This window comes from Eutrigla gurnardus (assembly GCF_963514095.1).
Source record: "Eutrigla gurnardus genome assembly, chromosome: 21".
NCBI lineage: Eukaryota > Metazoa > Chordata > Actinopteri > Perciformes > Triglidae > Eutrigla > Eutrigla gurnardus.
The window spans coordinates 17,668,410-17,692,009 of NC_139932.1; the positions used below are offsets into that span (position 1 = coordinate 17,668,410).

A 23,600-nucleotide genomic window follows, 5' to 3' on the forward strand; every position below is an offset into this window, starting at 1 on the left:
TAGCAGGAGGAGCGGAGGCTGGGGGCGCGGACGTTGAAGAGGCGGGCCTTGTCGATGCGGCCGTCGAAGACGCGCAGCAGCGCCTCCTTGTCCTCCCACTGAGACATGATCTTGTTGTCCACGAAGGTGGCGAACATCTGGGTCTCGATGAAGTGGGAGAGGAAGGGCAGGTAGGGCTCCGGCTGGTCGGACAGGAAGGAGGCCTGGAGCAGACGGGGTCATGGGTCATCCACATTACCGTCATAAAGCACCTGAATAAAAGGTGCTCCGATCGATCGGCCACCGACCAAACTATTCATTCGGTCTACTAACGAACCATCAGTTAGATGGTTTGGTCCATGGTCTCGGTAAGGGCGACCTATAGCAGCATAACTAAGCCCTAAGTCTACCTAACAGACAGACAGAATATTTAGAGATAGCCCATAAAAGACCTTCACCTTGTCAAAGTTGTGCATCTGCTCCCGGTTGGTGAGCCAGGACTCCAGGTCCGGGGCGCTCTGGATCACGAAGGCCTCGTAGTCGGCGAACATGGTGGTGAAGCGTGCGGCGAACACCTCCCTCAGCTGGACATTCAGCTTGGCGTTCCTCAGCTCCTCCTCGTCGGCCGCCGTCCGGCCCCCATGGCCCTCGGCGCTCTGGACCTTCACGCCGGCCCTCAGGGCGTCCACACGGGCCACCGTCACCCCGGTGCGTCTGGTCAGCGCCTGCAGCCGCTCCAGGGTGGCGTTGCCCTGCAGCAGCTCCAGCACCGCCAGCTCCTCCCCGGCCAGGTTGCCGTTGCGCCCGTCATCCTCCAGCTGGCGGAGGGCGACGGCTGCCTTGCGCTCCCGACCCGGCGTGGAGGGGTTGCTGCCGGGGGCGGCGCGGGTCCGTGGCGGGGCCCCCGTGTTGGCGGGAAGGCCGAAGCTCAGCAGCACCTCGCTGAGCTCCTGGATGAACTCGGCCTTGTTGGGGAACTGGGGGAAGTCCTCCGGGAGCTCGATGTAGTGGTTGTCAATGTCCACAAAACACAGGTTGGCCTGGTGGAAAGACATTCATATTCATATTACTGACATTTATCGTCCCGAAAAGTTACATGATTCGTTTTTTGATAGTTTGGTCGGCGGATCACAAAAGGCCTATAGCAGCAGAACTGGTCCAGGGCAAACCTGAGCCGGCCCTTAGTATAGACATTGTAAGCCTTTCTTGCTATCAAATCCTCATATTGGTCATGAAAAATATTATATTACAGCTACCAATTAATATTTATCTATAAATTAATCAGAAACTAAACACAGGTTGGCCTGTTGGAAATACATTATTATTCATATAACATTAATGGTGCCGAAACAACAAAATCAAATCTCTCCAAAGTGTCCTCTCCAGGACGGATTGGTTTCAGGAGGCATGAAGGATGCTGGGAGAATGTAGGTCAGTGTGTAATTGATCAAAACACACAAATCCCACCTACGATAACGGGGTTAGCATCACACCCTCGGACGGGATTAAAGTAAAACCCGATAATACTCTGAACCACTCGGAGTCACAGACATAGAAAACGCAATTATGTACACGTGCCACGGAAAACACAAGATCAAAATATTTAAATATAGATTGATAGAAAACCTGCCAGACTGGAAATCTGAAGGTCAGACCCATGTGTGGTGCGTTCAGGGGCCGGTGGAATCTCCAACCTCCATAAAAAAAGCTAAGACATAATGGGAATTTACAATATTCAGGGTTCTTTTTCCAAAGTCAAATTCAAGCACTTTCCAAGCATTTCAGGAACAGCACTTTCAAGCACTTTATTCTTAATCCAAGCACTTTTCAAACCTTGAAATCACCACACCAAAATTCAAGGATTTCAAGCACCCGTACCAACCCTAAATATGATTTAGGATTATTGTGTTTATTTAGTTTAGCAAGATAATCTTGTTTCTTCTTTTAAACCTCGTTTGACAGGAGGTTTAAAAGAAAGACCGGGACCTGGACCTGGACCTGGACCTGGAGGTACGGGGTTCAGAAAAGGCCAAAACCACGTCCCCCCATTCACATCCAGCGTTCTCCTGTTTGCTTCCTTCTTTCATCACCGGCTCATTTCTAGGTCAGAGCCACTTTAAAGGTTCAGTAACACGGCGAGGGGAAGCACCCTGTATGGGGGGAGGGGGGGGGGCGATGGGCCCATGGGTGCTCCGCGGCAGCATCCCGCTACAGCTGGGGTAATTAGCATCCAGAATGTGCTGGATTAACGAGGCCTGGGAGTCAAAGCCGGAAGCCAGCAAGTCTGGATGTTCTGCTTTGTTAAGGCCTTATCTCGCTTTAACACATGAACACACACACAGACACACACAGACACACACACACACGCACACACACACACACACACACACACACAGGTTTAGATCCAGTTTGCTGTTTGTTGCAGGGAACAACCGAGACTGAAAGTTCACTTCAGACAAGAACGTCACCCTGAGGTGAACTTGTAGGCGAACAATATGGGTGAAATCTGTGTGTGTGTGTGTGTGTGTGTGTGTGTGTGTGTGTGGTGTTTTTTTGCAATTTCCTGTCTGTCTGAACAGGAGCCTGAGAGTCTGTGTGTGTGTGTGTGTGTGTGTGTGTGTGTGTGTGTGTGTGTGTGTGTGTGTGTGTGTGTGTGTGTGTGTCGGCCTGCAGGCTGCTGTGTTCCTGTACTTGTGGGGACCGAGCAGGCGGCCGGCGGTGCGTTCAGGTACCTCCTGAGGGAGCTCCAGCGTGGAGCGGTCGCTGCCCTCCCGGGGCTGCAGGCCCATCAGGTAGGGCACCGGGGCGTCCAGGAAGTGGAGCAGCGAGGCCGGCAGGATGGGAACGTAGACGTGCTGCCACTGGAACGGGAACAGCAGCGTGGTGATGCCCTCCGCCACCACCATCAACCTCTGGTAGTCTGGGGGGGGGGAGCAGGGGGAGGAGCAGGGGGAGGAGGGGGAAGACTTGTTATTACAAAAAAGTGATGCAGGATCATAAAGTACAAATACTAGAATTTTGCAAATAAGTAAATAAATAATGGATTTACACGGACTGGATGATATATTTACATAAAACAAATTGTGCATTAAAAACTGAAATTATGTAAAAAGTATCTATATATTTTTAAAATGTAGATAAAAGTCAGTGATGTGTTTCGGATGAACTCTTCCAAAGACAAAAGGAGGATTTTGTTCACTCTGGAAGTGAGCAGAGGCAGAAAGAGTAAGAGGTTTATGAAATATGAATGAATGAATATAAGTATTGATGCACCAGAGAGACTTTCATCAAGTGATATGAATATAAATTGAATCTGAGAGTGAGTTTAGAGTTAAAGACGAGGGGAATTACATTCTGATGGATTCTTTTCAATCTCGTTGTCTCGTGTGTGTGTGTGTGTGTGTGTGTGTGTGTGTCTGTGTGTGTGTGTCTGTGAATCAGATTAAGGCCAGCGGTCGCAGCTTTACTATCGAGTTCAGCAGCGGTTTCATCATGTTATTGTGAAAAAGCCGACCTCGAGGAAAGAAGAAATAAATGAAAAGAAGAAGTCGAATAAAAACACGATAAGTCGTAACACCCCCCCGTCTGAAAATGAAATCTCTGCACTTTCATCGGAAACGCATTTAAATCAGTTTGTGTTCCTTCATGCTACTCGTTTTCATCAACCTCGTTAGTGTGTCATAATGATTAGCAGCTCCTCGTCCCCGTGCACAAGAGATCGCATTTCATGAATATTTAACGTCCAATATGCATAAACAGTAAACAAGCCTACTTCTCTCTGCTGGCCACCAGGGGGCAACTCCTCTCTGATTGTATAGAAGTCTATGAGAAAATGGTCCTACTTCTCTCTGCTGGCCACCAGGGGGCGACTCCTCTCTGGTTGTATAGAAGTCTATGAGAAAATGGTCCTACTTCTCTCTGCTGGCCACCAGGGGGCGACTCCTCTCTGGTTGTATAGAAGTCTATGAGAAAATGGTCCTACTTCTCTCTGCTGGCCACCAGGGGGCGACTCTTCTCTGGTTGTATAGAAGTCTATGAGAAAATGGTCCTACTTCTCTCTGCTGGCCACCAGGGGGCGACTCCTCTCTGGTTGTATAGAAGTCTATGAGAAAATGGTCCTACTTCTCTCTGCTGGCCACCAGGGGGCGACTCTTCTCTGGTTGTATAGAAGTCTATGGGAAAATGGTCCTACTTCTTTACTATTTTTTGGTGTTTTTCAGCCTTTATTTTGACGGGGGGCGATGTAGAGACGGAAGGTCACAAAGCTGGAATCAAACGGACGTTTCTTGAGACCTCCACCTGAAAACATCGTCAGATCTGATGAAGACCAGAACTCTCTAGAGACTCAGCAGGTTTTTGCAGCTGCACCATGAACCTGAACCCTCCTACTGTACTCGCTGTACAACACTGGAGATGCAACGTTTTATTTTGGGCTTGTGGATTTGGGGAGTGCGTGTGTGTGTGTGTGTGTGTGTGTGTGTGTGTGTGTGTAGCAGACCGTTTTATATTTTCATGACTCATCGGCCACAGAAGCTAAACAAACACAGAAAGTGTTGCAGAGTGCAGAGCTGATGGAGGAGTGAAACTGAGAAGCAGTGGGGCGGAGCTGATCCCAGATCAGGGACCAGATCAGAGCTGATCTCAGACAACAGACCGGATCCCAAAAGAAAACAGGGACCCCGAACATGCTCCCTTATTGTAAATGTGTGCAACGTGTCCTGGTCCGGGTCCGTACTCACCGTGCGAGTAGAGGAGGATCTGCATCTCCAGCAGGGTGCAGGTGAAGACCTGGACCAGGTTCTCCACCCCCAGCAGTCTGAAGGCCTCGGCGAGGGGGAAGTCGGCGAGCTGCAGCTCCCCCGGCCCGGGCCTCTGGCACACGATGGGCTCGTAGACGCCGTGGAACTTGAGGGAGCGCCCGGCGGCGGGCAGCGGCACCTCGTACAGGATGTTGTGCACGTAGCTCTCCAGCGGCAGCGGCGGCGGGGCGGCGGCGTCCGTGACGGCCCGGTGCAGCTGCGACAGGAAGCGACGGCAGGCGTGCATGAAGGGCATGGGCGTGATCAGACACAGGGCCTTGGACACGTAGAGGGTGTCCCGCGACGAGTCGTAGCCGCCGGCCCGGCGAGACGAGGAGGAGGCGGAGGGGGAGTCGGCCTCGTCCACGCTGCTCGCCAGGGAGTCCATGCTGGAGGAGGAGGAGGAGGAGGAGGAGGGGGGCGTGTTCTCGGCGTGGTGCATCTGGTAGAGCGTCTGCATGGCAGAGCAGATCTGCGGGCTCGTCACCTCCTCGTAGAAGGTGTGCACGAAGCCGTAGGTCCGAGAGCCGTCCTCCTTGGTGATGATGAAGGAGTGGAAGTGGGGGTCCCGCGGGTCCGCCTGAGTCCGGAACGACAGGCCTTTAGGCATGCACAGCTGCAGGGAGGGAGGGAGGAGGAGGGAACAGCAGTCAGTCATCTCAGTTTCTTAAAAACATTCTGCATTTTCACATATTCATATTATCTATGATACTCTTTGAAGATGGAAACCTTGGCTTTGAGGTTGGAGAGTTTCAGAGTTTCGCTGGTTAGTTCACCAGGTTTCTACCCGCTCGTCCCGTTCATGATCATGACAGAACGGCAGACACAGCCGGGTGACCTGGTTGGATAATGAGTCATGTGACTCCCTGATTGGTGCTGACGGAGCGTCTGTCTGACTGAGTGATTAGTCAACACATTTCTGTTTTAACTTCTGTTCACTCAGCAGTGAGAAAGAGAACGCTCCAAATCTCTCACAGTGAGGCGATGAAAAATGTTAATAAAAACTGTTTTTTATCTATTATATATTTAACATTCTTTTTAATTTCAAACGATTAAAAAAAAGATGAAAATCAATAAACAAAAAGGAAAATTATATAAAAAAGTATATTTAATAAAATAATAAAACAAAAATCTAATTTCAAACATAATACACATTAAACTCATTTGATTTGATAGTTTGCACCAACTGGTTGATGATGATTTGCAACCAGTAGAAGGAAGTGACCATATTTGGACTGTAGAGGAGCGACGGGTGGATCGGCACCCTGAGCAGCAAACCTTACTGGATCTGGATCCATGTGGATTCTGGTGTGAAGCTGTTGTGTATGTCTAAGAGGTTGTGTGGGGGTGAGAGAGAGAGAGAGAGAGAGAGAGAGAGAGAGAGAGAGAGAGAGAGAGAGAGAGAGAGAGAGAGAGAGAGAGAGAGAGAGAGAGATGCCTCTCAACCGCAGCCCTCGCCATCATCTGGGTGTCGGGTTTCAGACATAATGACCCGGTTTCCATGCCGACGTAAAACGAGAACAGCGGCTGAATTATTCAGCGGCGTTGACGGCGGTGCAGGTGAGAGACAATCATCCCTCACAGCGTGGTGGAGAGTTCCCTCCTGTTGGTCCTCTCAAGGTCACCTGACTGACAGGTCACCAGGTTAAAGCCTACAGTGGCCCAGAGGTAGAGCGGGTCGTCCTCCCGTTGGAGAGTCGGTGGGTTCGAAACCCGGCTCCAAAGAGGTAGAGCCAGATCGACCCGACTGGTTGACGATGCAATAATTCGATGTAAGAAGCCTGATTTACATGCAGTGGCCTCTTCTTGCTGTACACGCCCCCCCCCCCCCCCCTCCCGTACAATGGTACGATCCACCTACCATGTTGACCGCATCCCGGTCAAAGGGGTTCCACTCCACATTCTCCGGGTAGCGGGCCAGAACCTTGGACTTGAACGTCCTCTTCAGGGGGCTCTGCTCAAAGTTCTCACCTGGACAGACGAGAAAGTGGGCGTGTTCAACAACGTCCTGTCTGGTTACCAACAATATTCATCATCATCACAATAATAATAATGGTTTTGACAAACTAACCCGTTTCCACCAAGGTGGGAATGTGTTTCTCTCTTTCTTTCTTTTTTTAATGAGGGAAAAAAACATCTGGATTTGAGATGCTATCATTTAACATCGAGTAGAAAGCAGCTGGAAAAGGTTTTCAAGTAAAGCATCGAACGTGTGACTCAATGTGATTGGTTGGTTGTCCAGTGTAAGATCTCTTCTTGCTAGCCAGTCAACTACAGATGGAGCGATCCGCCTCCATTTAATTGGAGACCCCCCCCCGGGTCGATTAAAAAGGATCACAAAGCCTCTTGCTCGAGGGCTCGAGGTCCGATACTGGGGGTCAAACTTGCAGCTCTGTAATGACTCTCCGAGGGCCATTAAACGCCACACACAACTTCATTTCCTTTCAAAAGGTGCATTGATTTCAGATCCGTGAATGAAACTCAGAGAAGTGGAGTATTGTATGGTCGATGGTTCGAGACCTTTTTAAAAGATCACATCGAGGTCAGGAGGAGCGGACCGATCGCTTGGAACGTTTAGTCATTGATCATCCGGGGGCGGGGCCCGGCACCGGATCAATAAAAGGTTTTGTGTGAGGAACACAATGACTACAGTGTATTATCAAATAGTAGCTTCATCTCTCCATCAGCCTTACTGGATCTGGATGCATGTGGATTCTGGTGTGAAGCTGCTAACAGTTAGCTTCATGATTCAAGGTCATCTTAGTAGCTAACTAGCATTGGTAGCAACCTGTCAATCAGCAGGTAAGCCCCGCCCCCTAAAGCATCCCCTGCTTTCTGGTCTGGTGGACTCTAACTGGACCATAATGTACTAAATGAACATCATGCTGGATTGAAGAAGACTTGAAACTAGAGATTGAGACCATAAACTCATGTTTACAATGTTTACTGAGATAATACATCAAGAGAGAAGTAGGACCATTTTCTCATAGACTTCTATACAACCAGAGAGGAGTCGCCCCCTGGTGGCCAGTAGAGAGAAGTAGGACCATTTTCTCATAGACTTCTATACAGCCAGAGAGGAGTCGCCCCCTGGTGACCAGCAGAGAGAATGCATGTTTGAGGCGCTTCACTTCTCCTGGAGAGGAAGCCAGAAGAATAATGAAAAAGGCCAGCTGACATTTAAGGAGGCTCGGAGGACAAAACATCGTTTCACAGTTGCGGGTTTGATTCCCCGTTGTCAGCACCTGCTCACCACGTTTCCTGCTGCGAGCGCTGAGATGACTTTTACAACACCTGATAAGATGATGCCTGATTTGGTTTTGAGCACAACGGCCTCAGGTTGCCCGAAACAACTCACTTCTCACTATATAGTGAGTTCCCTTATGCTGAAGTTCTGTCTCCATGTATAGTGAGAATTATTACAGCCAATATAGAGCTTTATAAACCAGCATGCATTGCGCTGAAGAAAAAATGACAAACAAGAGTAGAGGGAGCAGAGTGATCAAAACAAATCCATTAAAATACGGTATTTTTAATAAACGGCCACACACAGCTCTTTAGTCCTCTACATAGTCCTCTATAGTGATCTATATAGTCCTCTACATAGTCCTCTACAGTCTTAGTGCTCTATATAGTCCTCTACATAGTCCTCTTTAGTCCTCTACATAGTCCTCTATAGTGATCTATATAGTCCTCTACATAGTCCTCTTTAGTCCTCTACATAGTCCTCTATAGTCATCTTTATAGTCCTCTATAGTCCTCTACACAGTCCTCTATAGTCCTCAGTCCTGTTTAGAGAGCTGGATCAGGGTCAGGAGGGATGAATGTCTTTGTATCTGAGGAGGACTGAAGCCCCCGGAGGCCGTTCCTGACAAACAGAAGATGACAGCTAAAGGACGAGGAGCAGAAGGAAGAAAACACAAGAGGCTCACTTAGTGTAAGCCCTCCGTCCTCCACGGTCATTAACTCCCCAAACTCCAGTCTGCCAGCCGGGACAGACATTAAAAACACAAACAGGAACCTGGAGGCCGGGAAGCAGGACGACTGCCCGTCTTGTCATCGGGGGGTTTTGGGCTGAGCCGAGGGGGTCGGGGATAAAAATAGTCGGCGGACCAGAGCGACTGATGAACAAGCTCAGAGAAAGTTGACCCAAATACTGAACAAGCAAGAAAAGGAAACGAGCGAGAGGCAGAGAGAGGCTAAGAGGATGAAATGTATTGAAGGGTGTAATCCAAGTGGAGATCTAGAGACCATAGAAGAGATATCAGCCGGCATAAATACGCTGCACTTTTCTCTTTTTCTCTCAAAATCAAAGCAGCAAGTTCACTTCAACTTGTTCTAGAAGTGTAATGGCAAATACCAAACCTATTTTTCACGATGAGACTGCAAGTCAAGGCAAATGGATGCTCATTGCTCTTTGAAACTCTGCACTTGCATTATTAACATATGAATATATCAGTTTCATAACATTGTCTTAAATAGACAACAACATAAATTGTCCAACAAAAGTCGATTTTGTGACCTAAGTAACATGCTCCTGTTCTCAGATTAAAATGTGGTGTTCCACAAGGAACAATACTTGGACAACTTTGGTTGTTGTTGCGTGCACACCTATGTGTGTATTACGGTATTACAAGTACTGAACTGAATCTTGAAATTTAATTATTACCTTTAATTTCTACAGAAATGCTAAAAAGCTAAATGAATATGGATTCGATAGGACTTGAAAAGATGCCAATTTGATCGGTAGACTCGATGCTGGGCTTAGATATGATGAAATGCTATGCACTTTTGATATTCAGCTAAAAAAATGTAATCAAACAAAAAACTTTATAGACAAAAATGTACACAGACAAGACATTTGAGACATCTTAAGTCAAACCACTTCCATGTCGAGTCTCAAATAATATATTTTCCCGAGGCCCCACAGTACGATATCATCGCGATGTCAAGACACGATCTTACTGCGATTTTAAACGTCTTGCGATACGCCGAGTATTCCAAATAACATATTGCATTTTTGCATTAGACGTCTATGAGTCTAATGGACGGACTGAGGCTGAAAAGCAGGCGTGCATGCAGACAGTGTGAGGTGCAGCGCTCCGGTGTGGAGGTGCGGAGCAGCCGGCGGCAGGTTTACCTGTGGCTGCAGCAGCGTCCGGATCCCGGCCCTGGCGGTCGGCTTCCAGCCATTGGTACAAAGCTATGGACGAGTCGCATGCAGAAAAACATGGAGCAACAAAAAAACACAAAGAAAAAAGAGCGCAATGTCAAAACAAATGCAGACAGAGAAGCAGATTAATAAATGCATGACAATGAGTAGAGCATGACCATGACACACATCAATATCACAACAGAGCATGGTATTAAAGACATGACACACATGGACTTGAGATGGAGTGTTACTGCTCTAAAAATGGCACTTGTTACCTTTCAGTGTCCGTTTTTATTAAAGACACCAACGACCAAAAAGCAAACCTAGATACGAGCACGTTAGACACAAATTGTGGGTCGTCGTCTGCAAAGTGTGACATCCTTTTTTTGGTATTTGGTCTTTCGGGGAGTAAAAAGTGCCATTTCAGAGTTGCAATTAAAAATGTTGAGATGTTTGTCAGCATCTGCCTTGAATGACGGAGCGGTGAGTGGAAGTTGGAGCTTGCATGTTTAGTGTTAGTGAGCGGCAAACTCTCTCAAATCAGGCGGCATTTGCACAGCGACAGACATTTCCAGGAGCAGCAAACGACGTGACGTGAAAATCCAGATGGTTTCCAATAAAATACAGAAGTTTTTATGTCTATAATGTGGAACTGTATGGATGAGAGGATAGGTACTTGGCTTCTGGCCCACAAAGTCATTATAAACTCTAGGGTTCCTCCACCTTCTCCAAAGTCACATTCAAGCACTTTTCAAGAATTTCCAGGTTCATTTCCATGCTTTTCCAGCCCCTTCCAGCTGTGGTAAACTCCATATTTGTATCAATCCAATGGTCAGTATTCAGTCTACTTATTATGTCACTTGTTCATCACATTAAATGAGATGTTATTGTCCTCTAAACAACCAACATGATGTTTGGAGACAGCTTTTTACAGAAGGACCACAAATGAAAGGAAAACTAATTCCACTAACAGATCCACAGAAATATAATCACCAACTATTTTCAGCATCTGTTCATCATCAAAAGTCATTTTTCATAAAGAAATGTCAGAAAATCTCAAAGTTTCCAAAAATACGAACGTCTGGCTGAATTTGGGAAATACAGATTAAAAACAACGCAAAAAAGGTCTAAAAACACTTGTATCTGATGGTAGGTCCCAGCCATGAAACTATTCGAATATTTTGCACAGAATCCTCCATTTCCCATAATGCAGCTGGACAGCATATTGATCAATGTTACTGTGTACGGTGGCTTTCTCCTTTAAGACAGTGAAAACAGGCCGACTTGCTTCCTGTAAACGTCTAGATTACAGCTGAACAAAAGGAGCTAATCTACGCGGTGATGGTGGTTCTCCGTGAGCGTAGGCTAATCCCTGTGAGAGAATCCTGACTCCGAGGATTAGAAGCCTAAATCTGCTCTCTCCAACGCACCGAGCTGCTGGGGGAAACTCACAACGCTGCTTTTATAGACATCTCCAGCCAAAAGTGCCTTCGGACAGTTTTGAAATACCCATACTGAGACGAAGCAGACGGAACACATTTAAAATGTGTTTTCCTCTAATATAATAATCTATTAATGGGATTTCTTTGATGGGCACTTCATATTTACAACAGATTTCACATTAAACAGACTTTTCTGTAAAACAGCGCCCCCACTGCCACATCAGTAACCATTCAGGTGGAGAGTGGTACTGCAGCACGGGGGAGACGGAGAGAGGTTTCCGGAACAAAAACACACTTTTTTTTTATAAATTCATATGACGTTCTGTAAGAGTTCGATGAGGGGAATTCTGCAGGAAGACACCACAGTAAGTGTAGAAAGCTCTACAAGGGTGGCAATCACATGGTGGCCATATAATTTAATGTGGCTTCCTAAAATAGACTTGGGCCAGGAGTGTGTTGTGCAAGTCTATAACAGTCGGCAGCTTCTCATACATAACATATCACACTGGTACATACATGATTTTTCAATTATCCCTTGAATTAAACGTAGTTATCAAACACTTTCACTACATTTACAGTTTAACTCTAAATGTGGGAGTTTCCTAAAGTTTCCCAGCCAGTCATTCTGTGAAACGAGCCGCCACTCGCTTTCGGAAAGGTGGATGAATCAGACGAGACGGGGGGTGTTCGGCTGCTGTGTGACAGGAAAACCACACACACACACACACACACACGTTTTCATGACTTTTGGGGACATTGACTTTGATTAATTTCCTAGAGACTCACCCAATCCCAATCCAAGTCTTTACCCTAAAATATAATGATTTACATTATGGGGACTTGCACTTAGGTGAGTCCCCACAATGTGAGTGTTATCAGATATGTGTCCCCACATGGATGGTAAAACAAACACACACACACAGCTGCTGGCCTTATCTCGACTCTCATCCGTTGTCGTTCATTCAGCATCTCGTACTTCATCGCACACATCGATCGCACACGAGAACCAATGAAGCGGTTTGGATCGATCGGAATCGCCAGGCGATCAATGAGCGGCGGTATTAGTCTGATTGAGTATCGGTCCGAGTGTCCTGCTGCTCAAAGCGATGATATTAAATGCCAGTTGTCTCTGTAAATGACCCTTTCCATCATCAAATCAGAGATTTGAGAGCTTGACTCGTCAAGGTGTAAGTGTTCGGTTGCCATGGGTTACCCCACAAATCTGGAAAAACACCTCCGACCCCCCCGGCCGACGGACGGCCCTCGACTGCTGCCTCTCAAATTGAATTGCAAAGCAGCAGCTGCAGTGTGTGTGTGTGTGTGTGTGTGTGTGTAGCTGCCTATTTCTTTGTACCTCTTCTCACAATGATGACATCATGTCACATTTAATGAGGTCTGAGGATTAGCCCTCACTCGGGTGCGGGGAGGGGGGGATCAATACCCTGTAGTATCAATACAATATTGTAACGATAAACTGGTTGAAAATAATCAAAGATTCAAAACTGAAGTCGACAAACCAACGGGTGACATCGCCATGACGACGTCCTCTTTCTACTTACAGGCAACTCCGTCAATAGACACCCGAACAGCCAGCATCGCCCTGCAGGAGTGGGGTTTCCCCACCAGGGTGTCAGGGGCGACGTTCTCTCTATGACACACGCTGCAAAATCACTTAATGCACCTCTGATTACACACAACGGGCCCCCGGAGAATACACACACACAAATACACACACACACACACAGAAACAAAGGAACTACTGATATGTCGGCCACAGACACTGGTGCATAATGTATGAGGAGCCTGTTGCCCTGCTAGACTGCCTGATCAGACACTGTGTGTGTGTGTGTGTGTGTCTAATGAGATGCTGCCTCACACTCGTCCTCCTCATCGTGTACTACAGTGTGAGTGTGTGTGTGTGTGTGTGTGTGTGTGTGTGTGCCAGCCTGAGGTCATTATTCATGCGATCACACCTCTTGTATTTCGATATTTGAGCCCTAAAATCACCAACATTCTGCATGTCTATTAAAATGATTAAATGATTAAAATACATTTATTTGAATAGTTTTTACTTGTTTATTTTGTTTGTTCAATTATCTTTTAATTGCCGTGCTTGTATTTTGTGTTTTGCTTTTATATTTGTGACTGTTTTATGTTTTTTTATGGAAAGCACTTTGTGCTCCTAGTTTGAAAAAAGAAATATTATCATTATTATTATTTATTATTATTATTATCCCCGGCTCCTCCTAGCTGAGTGCCTGGTGTCCCTGAGCAAGACACCTCACCCTAATTGCTCCTGACGAGCTGGCTGTCGCCCTGCGTGGTTGCCTCCACCGTCGGTGTGTGAATGTGTGAGTGAATGGGTGAATGTCAGTCATTGTTGTAAATCTTTGGATAAAAGCACTATATAAATGAGGCCATTTACCATTTATTATTATTATTATTAAAATAATTTTCAAAAATTGCCCCCTCTCTCGGCTCTGTTTCTTTTTTCCTCCCTACAGTGGCCCTAATACCCCGTCACAGTTAACAGTCTTTTTGTAGTTCATTTTGAGCCTCTGTGTAGTTCTTTCCACTGTCTTTGCTTTTCAGGCCCCTGACCCCCTGACCTCTGACCCCCCGACCTCTGACCCCCCGACCTGAATGTGGTCTACTGCAGCAAAGAGATCCGATGCAAACAGAATTAAAGTTTCTTCTTCGTGGTCGAAGTCACACATCAGACGGACTTCATTTCCCAGAATGCTCATCCAGTTGGATTCACTGCCAACACATTCCTCCACACACACACACACACACACACACACACACACACACACACACACACACACACACACACACACACACACACACACACACACACACACACACACGCACACGCACACGCACACGCACACGCACACGCCTGGCACTGGGCTGGGGCGAGAGGAGCACCCATCTGTCTCCTTGGCAACAGGTCAACTCAAGATGAGTGGGGGGGGGGGGGGGGGGGGGGGGGGGCTGTTGTTGTCACGGCGATGGGGAGGCGGTGGTTAACAGCTTCTATATCTCTTAATCATTCTGAATTATCCGTACATGACGGGGGTCACAATGGACCAGTGTCCCGGTGCCAGGGCTGAACCGGCTCCGTCAGGCCCCCCTTGGCCGCGATGGTGGTGATGATGTCATCCCCCCCCCCCCCCGGGTCATGATGACTCACGGTCACCTGACTGTGTTAGCAGATTAACGGGGATCGGCTTCATAAAAGTGATGAAGTGAGCTACGTGTTTTGCGCTGATGAAAGGAAGAGGATGCATTCTTGGGATTTTTTTGTGTGGGGGGGGTGTCCCTCCGTTCATCCCCGTTAAGCTGCGGCCGCCGCTGCCGTGGCAACCGTCCAGCATTCTTTACTCATGACACAATCGTACAGTCAGCAGGCTGCAAGTGAAGAAGAGAAGCTGCAGCTTCACAACAAAGTCATGGAGAGTGAGAGAGCTCCATTAAGAGGCTTTTGTTAAATAATAATAAATAAACGTATTCATAAACTCACCGGTAGTATCGATATGAAAGTGAGAATGTGTGTGTGTTCAGTGTGTGTGTGTGTGTCAGCAAACGGCAGCTGTTCTCACAGCAGCTGCAAGGCTATGACGAGGTGGTGATTGTGAGGGAAATATATCTATATCTATATATATACACACACACACACACACACACACACACACACTTATTTATTAAAATAAAATAAATAAATAGTAAATAATCTGGATCCATGTGGATTCTGGTGAGAAGCTGGTCAACTTTACAGCTAAGTCATCTTAGTAGCTAACTAGCATTGCTAGCGACCTGTCAATCAGCAGGTAAACCCCGTCCCCTAAAGCAGCGACTTCTATACAACCAGAGAGGAGTCGCCCCCTGGTGGCCAGCAGACACAATGACAAGGCACTCCAGCTTCGGCTTCACTTCTCAGAGCCTGAGGTTGCCACCTGCAACAAGAATGCTCTCTTCAGCTCATCAACCCCCTTCAGTGAAACCCTTTGCTTAAATGCCCTCTCGTCTCCATGGCAACCCCCTTTGCATCCTGTAGCACACAGAAAAAAAGGCCACAGGGATGTTTTATTAATGGAGGTGATGTCATCACAATTGAACCCACCCGCTTGTTAATTGCATTGCCTTTGAACAGTTGAACGGGGGGGGGGGGGGGGGGGGGCATGGATATATAACACAGCTTACTGGTGCGTTACATGCAAATGTCCAATCATCTGGAAACTAAAACCACCCACAGCTGTGAGCACTGGACCGGCGTACGGTATCGGTCCACACTTAGAAACCCTTATTCTCACAAAACCACAAACAAAGAGGGCCCAAGCACCTGGCAGACTTTTCAAGCACTTTATTCTAAATCCAAGTACTTTTCAAAATTCAAGTGTTTTCAAGGATTTCCAGCACCCGTATGAACCCTGGAGTTCTGACGAGCGGCGGCGGGGGACGATGTGACACGGAGCAGCTTATCTGATAGCCGTGCTTTGTTTACGCAGCCTTATCGCTGGGGTCAGAGGTCAGAGATGAGTTGGAGCTCAGATCACTGACAAGATCAAAGTCCAGTTAACCAGCCGGCAAACACAAACGCAGATACAGATTGTTTCTTGTTTTTCAGGAAGAATTCTCTTGCTTATTACGCCTGAATTATATAATAAATGAATGGGCTCCGGCCTGAGTAGCGCTCTGGATAATCCGCCGTTAAGGGGCCTTTAGTTACCGCTGTGCAGCCGATCAGCGCTTATGTAAGGAGATTTACAGGCCGGCTGACATCACACCGCCCATGTGTGTGTGTGTGTGTGTGTGTTAGTGTGTGTGTGTTAGTGTGTGTGCGTTAGTGTGTGTGTGTCAGCAAATCAATGACAATCCATTCAGCCTCATTAATCACGGCGGTTTCATCTGTGGTTGAAGTCTGGCCGGATGCTGCATCCACGTAGACCTCCAACCAGGCTTCAAGTCCCAGATCCACCAGGAAACCTGGGTTCATGACATCATCGTGACATCATCCAGAGGGGCTCAGTGGATTGCACCAAGATGGATTCACTGGAGACCCACGTGGGCCGGTTCACCACAGCTGGATGAACCAGAATAAAGTATTGATCTGTGATTTAATTTATGATTTAAGACCTTGTTGTTTGGATCACAGACAGTCTCTGGTTCCTCCACATAGTCTGGTCTGGTCTCTGGACTAATGTGAGCTACTATCTAGACCTCTGGGGGACCACAGACAGTCTCTGGTTCCTCCACATAGTCTGGTCTGGTCTCTGGATGTGAGCTACTATCTAGACCTCTGTCGGACCACAGACCGCTACGATATGTTTTGTCTCCAACTTTTAAAATGCTTGTTTTCTGAATGGGGTCTGGATTGATGGGTGCTAAGCTATGGGGGGTGGAGGGGCTCTGACAGTACGAGGGTTTAAGACCCTCCATCATTTGAATGTAGGGGGGGGGGGGTAGTCTTGATGGATCGTCGGCCTCTAGGATCCAGAAGGACCTGCCGACCTTCAGGATGTGGTTAGCCGTTGCTGACTGGTTGCATCCCCTCCTTCACCAGGAGGCGTGAGGAGCCCCCTCCATCACGGTGACCTCTGACCCCGAGCTCCATATGTCCCGTCTCCAGAAGGACAAAAGAACCAGGCGGGGGGAGTTTGGGGGGGGGATTGTGGTTTTGACGGACTTGATACTCAACTTCTCTATTCTTTGGTCTTTTTTTATCGTGTTTAATTGAAAACCGCTGAAGGTTGGTTTCATCTGACATTACCCAGCATGCATAGCACCACATGTACAACATATCCTCATGCGTTTATGAAGTATATCTGTAAAAGGTCTCTGAATGTCAGTCACGTCCTCCAGGCTTTCTACGGAAATGTCACCCACGTTTTCCTTGTAGCTTCAATTGTTCAACAACAAGGTCTCTTCTGTATTCATGTCTAGATGACCTTATTTGGAGTGTTGATGGAGCAGCTACAATGTTAGCGTAGCCTAGCGCCCATCAACCAGACTCCATTCAGAAAACCAGCGTTTTAACAGTAGTTATTTCAGCATCCTTTTCATCTGCTTATTGATATTAAATCACAGATCAATACTGTATTCTGGTTCCTCCAGCTGTGGTGAACCGGCCCACGTGGGTCTCCAGTGAATCCAGCCTGGATGATGTCATGATGATGTCATGAACCCAGACAGGACAGCGATCTGGGACTTCAACATGTAACAAAGCAGCCGTGATGGAGGGGACCTGGTTGGGGGTCTACGTGGAGGGAAGCCCCGCCTCCTTTTTGATTTTACTGAACTTATTCTCCATTATTCTTGGAACCGGTCACAAAATAATTAATCCCTCCAAAACATGCAGAGCCATTGACAAGTCGACCTAAGAAAGACAGGAGGGTCAGCCGTGGTCGTCGTGGTTACTTGCATGAATGTGTGTGTGTGTGTGTGACAGCGGAGCGTTGGCTGTAGCCTGGAGGAGCTGTCTGAATGGATTACTCTAACAGGCTGAACAGCAGCCCGATCACGAGGCAGCGAGCTGACGGGAGGATCATCAAGAAAAACAGAGATCATTTAGTCATTATGAATACAGGACCAACTGTAGAATGTAGAGTACAACTGCCCGTTGCCGAGGGCAACCTTGGTGAGGTCAACGGGTCGGCGTGCAGCCTTTTGTGCCGTGTTTGCGGAGACAGATGGTCCGAGGCCAGACGGAGCTTTGACTGCTCAAATCCCCTTTGTGTCGCCGCTGCAGAGGACACGCCCACAAACGACACGCCCACCGAGGACACGCCCACTATTTTGTTGGCGTACTAGCCGTGGCCTTCGTGGCCGTGCTGAGAAAACAAAGCCGTTGTGCGTAGAACGCATCGGAGGGGGCTAGCTATTAGAAAGTCACACCGCCAACTACTGGCCCGACATGTGAACTGCAGCGTTTAGGGTTTTCAAAACAACAAACAACGGTAAAAGGAAATCGCGTTTTTAGAGACGCGTCGTGACAACGAAGCCTCAGTTGGATCTGAAGTGTAGCTGCTACAAAAGACATTCACCTCCACAAAGACCTGTTACAACATGAAGAGAGAGAGAGGGGGAGAGAGAGAGAGAGAGGGGGGGGGGAAGAGAGAGAGAGAGAGAGAGAGAGAGGGGAGGAGAGAGAGAGAGAGAGAGAGAGAGAGAGAGAGAGAGAGAGAGAGAGAGAGAGAGAGAGAGAGAGAGAGAGAGAGAGCCTTTATTAGTCTAAGTGGAGGTATTGACACCAGGATATGAACCAGAGGTGACGTCAACTCATTCACACCAGAGACCACGGTGGGAGAGGAGGAGGAGGAGGAGGAGCAGGAGGACGATGAAGGAGGGGGGGGGGGGGGGGGGGGGGAGGTCTGGTGCTGGCAAGTCGTGGCAGGTTGAACACCTGACAGACTGGATGATCCAGGAGCTGAGAACCTGTTGTCATCACTACCATCTGCTCTACATCTGTGTGTTTATAGAAATAATGTCGTTCTACTTCTATTTTTTTCTTTATTAATTTATATATTATTTATGCAGGAAAACCTTCTGATTATTGTCATTTTTTGAAAGATTTTATTGTTCTTCAATAAAGATGTAGAAAAAAAATGTGTTTCTTAACTAAATTAATATATATTCATATTTTCCCGTAACTAGGGTGAGGGACTGGAAGAATAAATAAATAAATAATAATAATAATAATAATAATAATAATAATAATAATAATAATAATAATAATAATAATAATAATAATAATAAATTCTCATGAATGAGTTTGGTTGATTTGGTAAAAAATGCCTCCGCCAAACAAGTGAACGCCAAACATCTCCATAATTAGTTCCCTCCTCTCACCTTTCCACTCCACAATGCTGCCGACCCATAATGCATCTGGTGTTAGAATGCGCCGTCTATTTCGGGCTCCGTATGCCAGTCAGGAGTATTTATACCACCGAGGCCCAATGGCAAGGGGGGGGTCTGGAATTAAAGCAGCTCGTTAGCATTCTGGCTCTAACGGGAACTTCAACGTTATTTAATTATCGAGATAATCGTAAATATCATCACGGGCGACGTGGAAAAGTTGTCTGGCTCACTATCGCGGTAGAGAAGTGAGAGAACAGATTCACATGATGTTATTAAATATAAATATGTTTTTATTTGTCCGTTACAATCCTAACTTTTAAAAAACGCTGCAATAAATAAGATAAATATTTAATATTTTACTAAATATGAGGCAGCGTGATTCCAGCATGTTTTGCTGCCATTTTTAAGGAGTTTTAAATCATATTTTGCCGATTTATCAGGACATCGATTCAGAGACAGAGAGAGTAACGTACCCATGAAGGAGTCCGAGGACAGGAAGTCTGGCCTCTGATAGAACAATGGGCTGAGGGGAACAAGGCCACGGTGCCACACAAAGACCAGGGAGGAAGGGGGGGACCCGGCCCAGCAGAGCTCTTCAAGGTTTAACACAAGGCAACATGTTGATATCCATCACGGCGGCGTTGGCGTCGCCCGGGCAACGGGGGGGAAGACGGCAACAGGCCTGATCGGAATTGTAAATGATCTCCGATGGAGTGTGGAAGGAAGGGTGGAGGCAGATGATGGAGGAATTGGGGAGGGGGGTGGCTTCGGGGGGGATCAGTGCTCCACACAAAACCAGGGATTCAAACTCACCCCTCCCCCATATATATATATATATATATATATATATTCTCAGTGAGTTCGGACTCTTTGACCCCAATAATAAAAAAAACCTTTGGATCCCAACTTTCAGTTAAATCTGTACAATTCAAGGGAGTGAAATTCCCGGGTTTTCTATAAATTACAGTTCCAATGATTAGATGAATCAACAGGTTGATCAACAGAAATATGAATCGGAAGTTGACCAATTCTCCAAGAGTAGTGGGGGGCATTAACTCAGGAGGTAGAGCGGGTTGGCTGACAACCGCAAGATTGCCGATTCGATCCCCGGCTCCTCTTAGCTGAGTGCCTGGTGTCCCTGAGCAAGACACCTCACCCTAATTGCTCCTGACGAGCTGGCTGTCGCCGTCAGTGTGTGAATGTGTGAATGAATGGGTGAATGTCAGTCAACAATGATAAAAGCGCTTTATAAATGAGGACCATTTTACCATTTACTTTGGACCAAACGAAGACATTTGACTTAGGTCACCTTTGAGGCGCCATCCTAATATGACCCCATCGCTGACCTTTGACTTGTCCTCTAGTTAAACCAAACACACACACACACACACACACACACCAGCTGCTCAGCAAGTCGGGCTGATTGGGTTTGATTAGCAGAGCAGACAGCCGGGCATATGGACTCAGTACGGTGGAGGCTTTACAGTGTCGCCTCAGACACACACACACACACACACACACACACACACACACACACACACACACACACACACACACTCTTAAAATGCTACTAAAACATCGTGGAATCACGAGTCACATAGTGAACATCATAAATAATAAGGTCTCCCTGCATGAATAAAGGTTACAGTCAGTTAATGATTTAGTTAATTATTTACGATGATTGTGAGTTGTATGTTTTCGACACGTAAACTCAGAAAGTCTAGAAAATGTCCCTACAATGAAAAACGTGTTCTGAGAAATCCACTTGTGCAATGGCGGCTGGCTTTGGGCCGAGCGTACGTACTTTACAGTCGTGACCTTTGGCCCCGAGACTCGGTGACACGAGACTCCGATGTTGTGTGTGATGCAACTAAACACACAAACCCGAAGGGAACGATTGTCTAGAAATGTGTGATAGAAGAGGGATCCATATGAATAAACCATAATAAGCATGTTCATTTAAAGATAACGACACAGGAATTGATCGGAGATTGTGATAATAAAAAGAAACCCTCAATGATAATTGATTGTGGTGAATTGCTGTTAGTCGTCGGCATAAAAATAAATATTGTCGAGTGGCTTCAGAAAAATAGAGATTTTTTAAAAATGCATTATTAAAATGTATTTATCATTTATTTATGCATGCACTAAAACAAATAATGTCCTATATGTGACAGCCTGATTTAAAAAAATAATCAGGATATAAAGACTTTTCCTAATTATTGTTCTTTAATTATGCAGGGAGACCTGATTTAAGATCATTAAAAAATAATAACAATGTTCACTGAAAAAAAGACATGTCCTCTCTGTGGCAGCTTCACGTAAAAATATTTCTATTTATTTTTATGTATCCTTTATCTATGCAGGGAGACAATATGATCATCTCATGTTCATAAACGCGTCTTGTTTGTGACGTTTGTTTGTTAACCCTCTACTGCATGGTGTTGCTTCAGGGTAATACCCATTCCCCCTCATTTTCTCAGGCATAAAAAAAAATCTTACACCAATAAAAAGGTTTTAAATAATATTTTGGATGATTATCTGAGAAAACGTGTCGACTGATCGTGAGATTACTTTGCTTCGACAGATTCTAACGTTACATTAAATGTGCTTTAAAACTAGTTGGCTGTGTTGTTTCACTGAGAGAACATCTGTTATTTGGGAAACTACAGTTATGAACATGGTTTCAATGAGCAGCGCAGGAAACTCAGATTATTTAAACAAGCACATCCATGTAACGTGTATCGGCTTCATGCAGCGTTTAAACACCCGCAGCGTGTATAAGAAAGCAGTGAAATGTGTCTTTACTGAAACACGACGTCCAGTGTTTACATCGTGACGTTAACGTGCACGTCGGAGGGTCGTGTCTTCTCACAAACAGCCCTAACAAAGCGGGCTGGAAGAGAGGAGTCGTACCTGCCAGCTCGTCCGGTTCCAGGCCGGTTTCCGTGTCGATCCCGCAGACGGCGAAGTAGTGGGCGAAGCGGCAGGGCGCCGCGCCGGACGCCGCCGAGCTCACACTCATCTCCGGCTTCGGTGTGCAGCGGCCGCCCGCTCCTAGTCCTCCAAGCGACACATCTCCAGAGACGGGACAACAGAAAGGGAGGGAAGAGGGGGGCTGGGGGTTACAATCCCGGCTCTTCGGCGTCGGTCCCCGGATGTAGATAAGTGAGAGATTAGCGGTGTAACCAAGTTTAAGTCCGATAGTGAAGCGTTTCCAGCGGAGCTTTTCTGCTGGTCGACCGGACGGGAGTCCCGGTGTGTGTGTGTGTGTCTCCGCCTCCGTGGAGCTCGAGCCAGCAGGGCGGGATATTCAAATACAGCCCCCCCTAATTCAGCCCTTTGTATCTATAGAAGTCAAAGTGGGTCAATAACATTCAGTCACGTGCGAATTTTACGTCACCGAACGCAGATTCGCGCAAATTATTTAAAGAGGAGAAGGCGCTGATTTTGTTTGCAGCGCTACTTACCGGATTTATGGTATTATAACCTTTATTTTATTTTTTCTAACAAACTTTATTTAATAATTCCATAGCAGTTAGACATGTACTCCACATACAATTGACTTTTGACAATACATTGAGAAAAATGAAATAAGTAAATCTGGGGATAAACATTTTTTTACTAATATTTAACATGAGGCAGGGACGTCACTAGGATTTCAAGATGGGGGGCTGAGCCCCCAGGAGAAGCATCTTTTTAGTAAATGTAAATGTGTCCTAAAGTGATAGCGTATCTAATTCCTCTCTCCATTAGATACGCTGCAGGTCTATGAATGTACTTTAATTACACAGTTACTGTCCTGTAGATTGGTTCAATTACTGTGATTCTGCTCAGTCGTGTTTCTGTCATAAAGTATACAGTAGAATAAACCAAGACTGGGTTTAAAGGTCACAGTGAAATCTGACCACATAAATATGAACTTTACCCAAATAACTGTATTTTGTATGTATTTATTCTGTATTTATTCCAGCAAAAATGAGGATACAGTGTCTGTAAAAAAAAACAACAAAAAATGTAACAGAAATGCTTCTTTCTAAAGTATATTCTTTCTACAGACTATCATGCTATAATCCTAAAACTCTATGTTTACCCTTTCATCACTATGAGATTATTCTGAAAATAAAGACTTATTATTTAAGACTAGCTTTAAGTTGGAGTATCAAGTAACAAGTTTTGTATCCAATCTCGGTATTGCTATCACGAACATAACGGTATAAAAATGCATTACACGTCGCTTAGCTTCGAAGATAGCAATGTTGATATTGTTAGCAACATAGCGTTACCTGAATGCTGTGAGCTCGTAGGCTCAGGTGTAGCATTTAGGGGTGTGGTCCTGGTCAAGACAATCTCCTGAACTCCAAA

General features: G+C 46.3%; 1 protein-coding gene across 7 annotated transcripts in view; it reads right to left on the bottom strand.

Moving 5' to 3' along the window:
* The window catches only part of LOC311032351 (DENN domain-containing protein 5B-like), a 34,185-nt gene extending 11,697 nt beyond the window's left edge, over positions 1 to 22,488 (bottom strand). For 5 of the 7 annotated variants that reach the window (XM_084039070.1, XM_084039069.1, XM_084039066.1 and 2 more), the window contains exons 1-7: positions 22,152 to 22,488; positions 9,919 to 9,981; positions 6,640 to 6,749; positions 4,719 to 5,394; positions 2,712 to 2,899; positions 438 to 1,019; positions 1 to 203 (exon numbers count right to left, since the gene is read on the bottom strand). The exon at positions 1 to 203 is cut by the window's left edge and continues 29 nt beyond it. In XM_084039070.1, coding sequence (XP_083895196.1) covers positions 1 to 203; positions 438 to 1,019; positions 2,712 to 2,899; positions 4,719 to 5,394; positions 6,640 to 6,749; positions 9,919 to 9,981; positions 22,152 to 22,260 — 1,931 coding nt within the window. In that variant the 5' untranslated portion in view covers positions 22,261 to 22,488. The remainder of the gene's footprint in view (positions 204 to 437; positions 1,020 to 2,711; positions 2,900 to 4,718; positions 5,395 to 6,639; positions 6,750 to 9,918; positions 9,982 to 22,151) is intronic. The other 2 variants (XM_084039071.1, XM_084039068.1) reach the window with 1 other exon arrangement.
* Between the last annotated feature and the right edge of the window lie 1,112 nt (positions 22,489 to 23,600).